Source organism: Plectropomus leopardus, chromosome 11, assembly GCF_026936395.1.
Source record: "Plectropomus leopardus strain MGB_pleo_1.0 chromosome 11, ASM2693639v1, whole genome shotgun sequence".
NCBI lineage: Eukaryota > Metazoa > Chordata > Actinopteri > Perciformes > Serranidae > Plectropomus > Plectropomus leopardus.
Window position 1 is genome coordinate 10,244,454 of NC_142186.1, and position 11,119 is coordinate 10,255,572.

General features: G+C 40.8%; 2 protein-coding genes across 2 annotated transcripts in view; one reads left to right on the forward strand and one right to left on the reverse strand.

The window, feature by feature from the left end:
* Positions 1-1,625, reverse strand: part of LOC121946175 (teashirt homolog 1-like) — a 41,092-nt gene extending 39,467 nt beyond the window's left edge. The window contains exon 1 of the mRNA XM_042490644.2: positions 1,469-1,625. The gene's annotated coding sequence lies outside the window, so the exon portion shown is untranslated. The remainder of the gene's footprint in view (positions 1-1,468) is intronic.
* LOC121946176 (prostaglandin reductase-3-like) lies at positions 55-4,883 on the forward strand. The gene is made up of 2 exons (XM_042490646.2): positions 55-1,284; positions 3,713-4,883. The coding sequence occupies exons 1-2, from the start codon at positions 998-1,000 to the stop codon at positions 4,641-4,643; spliced, it is 1,218 nt and encodes a 405-aa protein (XP_042346580.2). The 5' UTR covers positions 55-997; the 3' UTR covers positions 4,644-4,883.
* Positions 4,884-11,119: the final 6,236 nt, after the last annotated feature.

The following is an 11,119-nucleotide window of genomic DNA, read 5'->3' on the forward strand; positions in this document are numbered from 1 at the left end:
CTTTTCCTGCTACATTTTTACTCCTCCCCTCTCCACAAGCGTCACCCCTGACAGAGGAGCCTACCTGTCAATCTTTTTAATTGTCTTGTTTTCCCCCCTCTCGCTCTCTCTCTCTCCTTCTCTCTTTGCTTTAAAAAAATCCCATACCTTCGACAAAGGAAAGGATCCTTCCGGAACTTATCGAGAGATCAACTAAAACAAACTTATAAACATTGATCGCAAACCACAACAAGTACAAATTTAAGATCGCTGCAACTTAAATGTCATCTTTAGCTTAGAAGAGCAGCTGACATAGTTCGAGGTCTCCCACGAGGGGAGGGACGAGGGTTCAGTGAGCCAGTATGTTGTAATAATAGTGCTGCGAGATTTTGAATAGCAAGAAAATGACAGACACGAATGAAACGTGCAAGCAGAGTGGAATGCAAACAACACACTCTTTAAAAAATCGCTGATCCACGCTTTGGTTACAGGTGTACATGTGGTTACAAACATTTTTCGGCAGCAGCCCCCCCTCCGAATCCAAATGAAACGAAATGGCACAACACGCTGTTTGATTTATATGTGCACATGTTTGACGAGATCCGGCGGGGTTGGTGTTGGTTTTCGTGGGAGTGAAACGGGTTTAGGATACGTTAGGAGACGAGGATTGATTTGTTTCACCTTACTAGGAAGTGAGTGTTGTGTCCGGGAAGGGGAGGGACTCCGACAACAAGTCTGGGGCGCTGCTGTGCTACTTACAGGGCTGCATCAGTGCTACGTTTTAATGCTAAATACGCGATTGTGGTGCTTGTTGATTTTTTGCGCAACAAACAGAGAGGCTTTTTACAAAGCATCGCGGTTCTGTTTTTGTTAAAAGGCGCGTTTTGCTCGGCTCTGCCCGGCCCGGCCTGCACGCTGCGCAGAAGGGGGGAGAAGCCTATAGCGCAGGCTAATGGCAATCGGGCTCATAGCTGCTTCAAACGTACGTCAAGTTTGAACTTTGTCACATTTCGGAGCCATGTCCAGCCTGCTGCTGCTGGGGAGAAACGGCACGAGAGCGATTTCGGTAATCGGCGGGGGGCGCAGAGGCACCGACGCACTTTCAGGAGTTCATCCGGTTGCGCGGCGCTCCATCATAGATATGTCCTACTCAGCGCACTTCATGGATTTTAAAGGATCCTCCATACCGAGCAGTATGAAAAAGCTGGTCGTAAACAAGCTCAGTCCGAATTTTAGAGAGGCCGCTTCTCTGCAAACCGTCGCGGTTCCGACACCCGGAGACGCGGACTTGCTCGTCAGAAATCGGTAAGTTGTTGTTTTTGAAAGGTTGAGGCGCAAACAGACAGCAGCCTGCTGTTGTCTCTCTCTGCGCGGTCGCAATAGCGAATAGGTGACCCCAAAGCGTGTTATGAGTCTATTAGTGGATGATTATTTGATGTCGATGTATCACAGTAATGTTGAGAAGTTGTAAAAAAGGGGCTGCGCTTACCTCGATCTACCCATGTCCGGCACCTGCGATCATCATCATCATCACAAGATGGCAAAATACGTGAGGAATAAGCGCTGTACTGTAATTCCAAGTTCCGCCCTCTCTGCATTTGTCTATCAATCCATCTCGGCATCTCTCTCTCTCTCTCTCTCTCTCTCTCTCTCTCTCTCTTTCTCTCTCTGTCCTCCTGTCTCTCTACGTCACCAAACTGCAAACAGAAAGTCATGGGGGGGAGGTGGGTGTGTGTGTGTGTGTGTTGGGGGGGGGGATCAGACTGGCATCAAGAGATGGAGATGATGGAGAAGGAGATGCAGTGTTACATGGCGCGGGAATTGCAGCATCATTTCTCTCATTCGCAGCAGCAGTGTGTTCAGGGGAGAGTAAACCCACCTGGAATCAGTATCCATGCCTCTTTTTGCCTCACACTGACTAGATTATTATTATTATGAGAACTGATCAATAGTATTAAACTGCAGGTAAGGTGGAAAAAGCATAAGTTAATGCTCTTTTGAAAAATAGTGGTTTTTCTGGTTCTATTTCTGATTCCAGCCGGAGGTGATATATTACCCCAATTTTGATTTACTACTACATTACCAACTGTATGTAAGCCTGATGTGATTTTAAATGTTGTATTAGCCTTACACATATGCACCTCAGGGTTTATTGTGCTATTTAATGCTGGTAAAATCTATATTTTCCCTCAGATTGGGTGTAAAACATAGAACATTATTTCCTTCACATAGATAAGTTGTGTGAGACCTTGTGACTCTTAGGTTGCCTGTGTTAGTGAGTCCTGGGATCAGTGAAGATGTTTTAATTAGCAGAAAATAAATATTTGTATGTGGAATAATGCAAATTGAGAACCACTTATCCCATATTAGACAGCATCAGCGCAATCCTAATGAAATATTGCACGTGAAAGTGTTAAAGTATGAATTTTAAAGTGAGAAACTGGTTATTGAAAAGATCACGACTGCGGTGAAAGAGGTGGATAATTCACATGGAGGAAATTAAAGTTTTTTCCTCATTAGATGCTGCTGATGCTATCAGTGGAGCAGGTCTTTGCAACATACAGTAAATCCTTAAGTTCATTCCCAAGTGCTCCACAAATTCACACCTCTATGTCATTTTGAGTGCATAGATGTTTATAAAATACATGACCTGCACATGAAAGCACAACTGGCAGAAAATGATATTTTTTGCTTTTTCTGCTATATATATATATATATTTTTTTTAACTGAACCATCATGAGTTCAAAATTCAGCATTCTCTTTAAATGATAAGAATATACTCCAAAACAAATAACTTGCATACATTTGATTGTCAGTAATGCTATAAATAAGTGATTTATTACTTTTTTTTTTTTTTACAAAGTCTTGCATAGTAGTATCTCTAATGTTATTATATTTTGATGTGTTTGGTGTTTTTAAGTTTGCTGCACATGATGTCATTTTATCATCTTGGCGAAGGTTGTGTCATCAGATTTTAAAGTTGTTCAAAGGTTGGATGTGTGTACACAGACTTTATCGCCACAAAAATCATCTTATTTAGTTTAAACTCAAACGGCTGTGTGCCTTTAGTACTGTCAACTGCAGTAGTTATACCTCTTATAATCACGTAATATTTCCCAGTGAGGATCTGATTCTGTGGATGTAAAGTAGTTAAATCAAGGTGTTTTGTTATATCACCATGACCCATCTATAAGCCACACAAGCATTATCTACAAGCTCAAAGTACACGTGTGACATGCACAGTAATGAGGCACAGCATGCGTGCCGCTCTAAAAGACAGTAAATGATTTATTTATACATTCCCCTCTCACATATTTGTTCCCAACATGTTACCAAAGTAAGATGAAAACGGCCGTCTTCGTGTTGAGGCAAGAAGCAACTATCTAAGGTTTTAAAAGTGCAGTTTGTTGTGGGTGTCTCTGAAGACAATGAATCATGACATCATGCAATGTGTTTTGTGATACAAGCCTTTCCCTGTCAACGCAGGACTGCTCTCTTCCAAAGGAAAGGGAATCATTGCCAAAACAAACCAGTGTTTGTGCCCCGTGCAGACATGTCTAGAGAGGGAAGTTGAAGTCTTGACCTTCAGAGAGAATTCAGGAAATGTGCGCTCGCACTAATGATCACATGAAAGCTTTTGTGCGCAATTGTGAATGAATGCATTTTGCTCATCATGTGACCGTTTTATTTTCTCACTTTTAATCAATTTTTTAAAATCTGTTTGTATTTCAGTTTTGTGGGAATCAATGCCTCTGATATTAATTACTCAGCAGGACGTTATGACCCCTCGGTGAAGCCCCCCTTCGACGCCGGTTTCGAGGGTATCGGTGAGGTTGTTGGCCTCGGCCTCAGTGCCAGCTCCCGTTTCACCGTCGGGGACACCGTGGCCTACTTCAACAGCGGTGCGTTTGCAGAATATACGGTGGTGCCAGCCAAGGAAAGTGTCCCCGTCCCCTTGGTGAAGCCAGAGTTCCTCACCCTCCTGGTCAGCGGTGCCACGGCCTACATCGCCTTGAAACGTCTGGGTGAGCTAACCAAAGGTGAGACGGTGCTAGTTACGGCGGCTGCGGGAGGAACAGGACAGTTTGCAGTGCAGTTTGCCAAACAAGCAGGTTGCCATGTGATCGGTACTTGTTCATCCAATGAGAAAGCCGGCTTCCTGAAATCCATCGGTTGTGACCGGGCGATCAACTACACCACAGAAGACCTGGCTAAGACGCTGAGGAAAGAGTACCCAAAAGGTGTAGATGTGGTGTACGAGTCAGTCGGAGGCAGCATTTTAGAACTTGCAGTGAACTCTTTGGCCAATAAAGGCCGCCTCATTGTGATTGGCTTCATCTCGGGGTACCAGAGCGCATCAGGGATCCCGCCATTCCGAGGGGGAACACTGCCGGTCAAGCTGCTGCAGAAGTCGGCCAGCATTCGCGGTTTCTTCCTGCCGCACTTTTTCAGTGACTACAGGGAGGCTCTGGGTAGCATGATGCAGATGTTTGCAAAGGGGAAGCTAGTGTGTGAGGTGGATCAGGGGGATTCTGCTCAGGAGGGGAGGTTCATCGGCTTGGAGTCAGTCTTCCGAGCTGTGGACTACATGTATGCTGGGAAAAACCTGGGCAAGGTGGTGGTAGAAGTGGCACCACCCCCTGTTAGTAACAGTAAGCTGTGATTTAACTTAATGCGTTAATGCACTAAAAAAATCATACTTGAACTTGAGTGATTGTTAAGTTAATAATGGAAAATTGTTGGGCTTTAGTCATTTTTATAGAGATTATATTCTTTATTTTTGTAAGATAAATGGTTTAACACTATAAATCTTTGCTTTCACAAATAAACATAATAAGCAAATTTATTTTCTCTTATTGTGGTTTTGGAAACTGTATACAATAAAAAAATGTTTTAATTATTATTAATGTGTGGGTTCAAAAGTCCCTTATTTGCAATAATAAATTTAGTATTAAAAAAAATCTGAACATGAACTAATACCCATGCATTTAAGATTATATTGCACAAATATTCCGATTAAAAATCACAAAAGGTACACTCTAATTTCACCCACAAAATATTTTTCCTTTATCTCACATGCCCACCTTCTGGTACAAGTCCACCTCCAAAATTAATTCAGACCAGCTGCCATAATGTGCTTGCTTTTCCACACTCTCAGGCACTTTATTCACCATAAATGTTTTATGATAGACTTCATTGTTTTTCTAATAGGGGCTTACGTTGGTATGTGCTTGTCAAAAGTGAGTGCTGCTCCAGGTGTGCTTGGTATTTCATCGGCTGTTTGTGGCTGACAGAAACGGCATTCACACAATCAATCTTTTCATTCACATGCCCCGAAGCTGCACATAATAAAAAAAAAATTAGCCCAGCTAACCAGGAGTTGGACTAGAAAATGCCATTTCTTTCCCACAGTGCAAGTGAAAAAAATCAGTCACAGTGAATGTATTGTGGAATGCCCTTTGACATTTTTCTTTTCATTTCCATTTTTTTTTTTGTATTTAATTAAGTTTTGGAAACAAGAGTAAAAGCAGCACAGCACGAGGGTAAATTAAGTCACATGGCAGATCATTTCCACATAAAACCAAAGATTATTATTGTCATACAAAAAGATAAGACTTATGAGAAAAGTATTTATGAAAACTTGAAAAGCCCCAAAGTTTATAAGATTTCTTGAAAAGCGAGAAGCAGAAAAGAGCTCCTGTATGTCGACACCGTCCATGTTGTATTAATGTACTGTATGTAGTCTAAAACAAACACCTGTTCCGACCTGGCAGGGAGGGCTGTAGTGTTCATGCACTGTGAACATGTTATTTCCTCATCCAGGTGGCCACTCAAAATATAACCCAGTGTGAAATACGTTACAGGTGTGACCCCAGCATGCAAAGCTGCTACCTTCACCAGACGGCGCAGGAAATCAGAAACACACCAGGCCAAGGCCATTTTACATCCATAATGTAGTAAGTCAGAACAGCACTGGTAGTCTTTGACATAGGCAGTGGTCAATTTTAGATTAAGCTGCAGTGATTATTGATGTTTGAAGTCCTATAATATCTTTCACATAGCCTACAAAATTAATAGAAACAGTTTTGATAGGCAATAACCACAAATTATGAAAAATTTCAAGTATCACTTTTTAAAGTATAACTTAAAATCCTCAACAAGAAAATAATGTTTCTGTTTATAATATATTTTGTCATTATTATATGTCATTAGATGGACACCGGGTATTAAATTCTCCCAGAGTTCATGTCTTTTCTTATCTTAGCTTTTTCTTTAACAGAAGCTACAGTATAAAATTTGGACTAATTTATGTAAAAATGTGGTATATTTATGACCTTTATCTTGACACTTTTTAAATAATACTTTAATTCATCAGAAAGAAAATAATGTGTCTGTTCATAATACAGCATGTTTTGTCATTATTGTGTGTCATTGGATGGAAACTGGGTACTGAGGAGGTCACATCTTTTCTAAAGTTATTTTTCTTTGCTTTTCTTTAACAGAAGCCACAATATTAAATTTGACTCATTTAGGTAAATGCTTGGTACATGTCACACATATCCATGACCTTTAGCTTGATGTATATGATGTAAAATCTTCCCAGCGGAAGATTTTACATCATGGTTTGAGTTAAATATTATTAAGAAGAAGAAATGAAACTATTATGAAATGTATCAGCCAGCCAAACAAACCGTAATTGTTAAAATGATTGCAATCACCTCTGTGACGCTACTGTTTGGTCAGGCATTATGAAACAAAGCAAGCTTGTACATGCCAGCCGCGTGAAAGGTGAGAGAGGTGATGATGCACATGGATGTCTAGATGAAGTTAGCATGCACAAGCACTGTGTGCATCCATGCTGCAAGGTGAGGAGGAGGCTAGTTTTAGCATCTCTTCAATTAACAGGAGAGGCCTCGTCTCAGCGTCCTCCAGGGCCTACCTGTACCTCCGCTGATTAGTGAGCAGTCACAGCCCCAATTAGAGAACACAGGAACCTGGAGAGACAACACTCTTTATTTAATTGGATTGTGTTGCAGTCGGAGGCTGCTAACTGGCAATGTATTGAAGCAACCTGGAACTGCGGAGCATAAACAAGACATTAAAGATAGAGAGGGGTCTTTTAGAGAAGAGTTTTGTGTGATGGCGAAACTTTGGAAACATTTCTTCATTTGAGGAATTATGCTAAGTGTCGCTCTCATTTTAGTCGAGGGTTACTGTAGTGCTTCTCCCCAGAAAGGGTCATTAACACATCAGTTAAATTTAAATAGTTATGCACAAAAAAGTAATGGAGGGTAAACTAAGTGTAGCCTTTTAAACATGATGTAAATGTGAGAGATGTAAATTCAGAATATAGATTATAACAAGTATTGTCAAATTGACCGTGCAGAATAGGAAAAATGGTGAACGTGCTGGTTTTCATTTGTGGATGTGGGTTTTATTGCTTTGAAAATAGCCATTTTACAGTTAATGCAACTTTATAATTACCAGGGAATCAGTGTTCTTTAGAAAAAGCACAAAGGTGATGGTTATTTGAGATTTCCTGATATTTGTGGTGTACCTTGAAGGAGCTGTATGTGACATTTAAAACATAAATATAGCAGAAAACCACTATTGACTGTTTGAAGATATAGTGGAGTGATGGTGTCCTGAGCAAATAATGAAGTCGCACTACCTCTGTGTGTGTTGTAACAAAAGCTTTTCTATTATGTGTTTTGGTAGTTGGGCCTTTGTGCATATGTGAGTCCCTGTGTTTGTCACTGGCTAGCTCATCGCTGCTGCTCTGTACTGCACTATTTTGGCAGTTACTGCAAATATTGGAGTGCGGTTCTTGCAGAACTGTAGTAGGCATAGTGGCGGCTAGAGCAGCTAAATGATCTGCCCACCCTACCTACACATCAGACCACGATCGCCCCCTTATCCCCTTTGTAGGACCTTGTCGTGTGCGCTACAAACACTATGTGTCTGCAGCTATACATGTCTCATGGTAGCGCCCATCCTCAGCTTTCCCCAGGTAACAATGTTAGCTCTGTCAGCACTTTAAGTTAGCACCATTAGCTGCTAACCGTCAGCTCCGTCGCCTCCACATTGAGAACCGTGTGCAGACAATCTCGCCCCAGAATCTGAATCATAGATATATATCAGATTCAGCCTTTTTAAAGTGAGACTTTGTAACTTTTGAAAGAATTGAAAGAAAACTCTTCCTCATACAAATGAAAATAAAAATCTTTGAATTGTGACACACTCAGGGGTTTTACTGCTTTGGCCTGACTTGATTTGGTATGACACATAGCTTATTATCAGGTTCAGGTTCCCTTATTTGTACACCTAGGTAAATTTAGTTTGCAGTATAGGGTGAAAGGCATCCATTTAACACAGCTTTCAGTGACCAAAGACAACATACAAGATAAAACAAGTGCCCCAGTGCTAAATCAAAATGTTAAATATGTCATAAATACCAATAAAGACATGAAACTATAAAAACTATGACAAATGTATGTTAATTTTAGCAAATGTGTATTTTTGTATAGCTTACATTGCTTGGTCAATTTGCTGACTTTATGACTCTTCTGTAGGCCTATTTGTGCTTCTCTTTCACTTTATTTTAGCATTTACCATTATGTCAGAATTGTCGCTTGTGGCATAGGGGTGGCTGCTCAGTGAAGGTTACACCCATTTTAAAATGAAAATGTTTTTCCTTTATATCACAGCTTTTTTAAGCGAAGGAACCTTTTGAAATCAAACTTCTTTAATTCACAGCTTTTTTGTAGCTTCCAATCCATTTCATTTCCAAGAATGAAGTTCGGAGCTGGTTTTCATTGTTGCACTTTGACATTCAGGGTAGGGAAATTCTCAAAGGTCTTCCTCTCCCTTCCTTTTTTCACTAAACTCTCTTTTTCCACAGTTTCCCATTGCTGGAACATGTGGCATGTAACAAAGACATCACCCTCATATTGTGGGATGGTAGTCTACCTCCAGGCGCCTAAGGGACACACTGGCTGGCTGCTTAGTGCTGCCAGGATCCAGACAGTCCAGTTTCTTTCTGTGCAAGTCAGTCAGACCCCCTCAACTCCCTGAGCCCCCGTCACTCCTACCTCCGCCTAATTACCAAACCTAAAACCCCACTCGACTAATTAGCCACAGCAGACCCAGGAACTGTGAGTAAAGGTAAAGAGATGGCTTCATTCAGGAGGGTGTGTAGGTGTGTGTGTGTGTGTGTGTGTGTGTGTGTGTGTGTGTGTGTTAAAGAGAGGGAGAGTGAAAGAAAGAGACAAGAAGAAAGGGAAATGGAATATTCAAACCTCCTTTAGCGAGCACATCTCTACAGCCAATTAAAGTCATTTATTAAACTCTTTGCGAAACCTGAGTTGTGCATGACAGAATGATAGGGGAATGTGTTTGTTTGTGGCTGTGCATGTGTTTCTGGATATGGCGATGTGCGTGGGGGTTACACACACACACACACACACACACACACACACACACACACACACACACCCACACACATCCACATGTGTCTCAGTATGGCTGGCAATCTGTCAGCTTTTCTGTCTATCAGCGGCGCGAGCGCTCAGTGGGACATAAATTACAATATGCAGCAGAGCCACTTGTGTAAGTCTCAATGAAGGGGAGGAATAACTTTCTTAATCAAGTTCCCCTGATTAATTGTAATAAAGGTGTCATCCGTAAATGTGTCCTCCTGATTGAGTAATTCGGGGCCGGAGACAGTAAGCACATCCCTGGTGATTGGGGGGTTGGACAGAGAGTGGGGGGAAGGAGGAGGAGGAGGGAGGAAGGTGTGTGGAGGACATACTGAGACACAAATAGCTCCTGGGCACACTGGCAGCCTTCGCACAACTGACAGTTATGAAATACAATTATCAGTGTGATCTGCTTAAGAATTCATCAGCGGCTTCACCGGCCAGTAAAGACGTTCATAGAGAGACGGAGAGAGAAGAGGGGAGGGAGGGAGCGGAGGGGAGGGAGGGAGGTTGACACAAGAGGAGAGAAGGCCTCACTGATTAAATGAGATTTTTATTTTGTCCAGCAGATTGTTCACATTATGTTACACTATTGTGAGGGGATTATCTTCTCTGTTGTTTTCCCGTGTTAGAGCTGCCTGCATTGTTCAATGTTATCCATCTAACCTCAGTCCAAACCAACAGAATTTTGAAAAAGGGGCTGATTATTTTGATGCATTAAAGTGACTCACAATTTTTATTTCAACACTGGAGAGAACACATATGGAGCAGAGGATCTGGTGGTCCTCCGACAGAAACTTTTGAGCATAAAACATTAATTTCCTGCATTCTTATGAACTTGTATGTTCCAGTGTGCACCTTTTCTGCATCAAATTAATTCACGGTGTCAATTTCCGGTCAAAGTAAAAGTCCTCTGCTGCTTTCATGTCTCTAGTATTTAACAATAAATGGCAAAAAACTAAGAATAGAAATAAAGGGAAAAAAATAAATAATTTGGGACTAGAATCAAACAAGGGAAAGGTGCATGACCCCCTGATGTTTAAGCTTGGTATGAAAAAAAATTCATTTTGGATGTGTGTGTGTGTGTGTGTGTTCATTTTGCCATTGGAGAAATTATCATATATGTTAAAAGGTACACTTAAAAAGTTCCCAAATAGTAGTATACCTGAAAGAGGAAGGGTTGAGCAAATATAGAATATATAGAATAATATAAATATAGAATAATAGAAACCACATCTGGTTGTCATTTTCATTATATCTCGTCGTATTTATTGTTTGTTTATTTATTGTTTTTTGTTTGTTTCTGAGAGGTTATATGGTAAGCAGATGTTGTGTTTGTTTTTTTACCCTAAATTCTGTAAATAATCTCATGAAATTTTCTAGCAACCCCTCCATGGGGTCTGTGTTAGTAACCATTGGTCTTGGTTGCATATTATAGTTTATTTAACAGCATTTGTATCAGTATATTTCAATTTAAAAACATTTTTTAAAAGTTATTTATTTGCTACCAAAACAGTGTTTAAATAAAAACTAGAAACCAATTACTTATCAACCAAATTTGGCCTGGCTTTAACTGTGACATCGAGATGCCTTTTGACCTGCAGAACACAGAATCAGTGGTAGAAAACACTGAGGCATATAGATCAAACCATTGTAACTA

What these genes read in the sequence shown, in the direction of transcription:
- LOC121946176 (XM_042490646.2), top strand. Translation starts at nt 998, where the DNA reads ATGTCCAGCCTGCTGCTGCTGGGGAGAAACGGCACGAGAGCGATTTCG. An exon ending in GACTTGCTCGTCAGAAATCG is followed by an intron (nt 1,285 to 3,712) that starts GTAAGTTGTTGT and finishes TTTGTATTTCAG; the next exon opens with TTTTGTGGGAATCAATGCCT.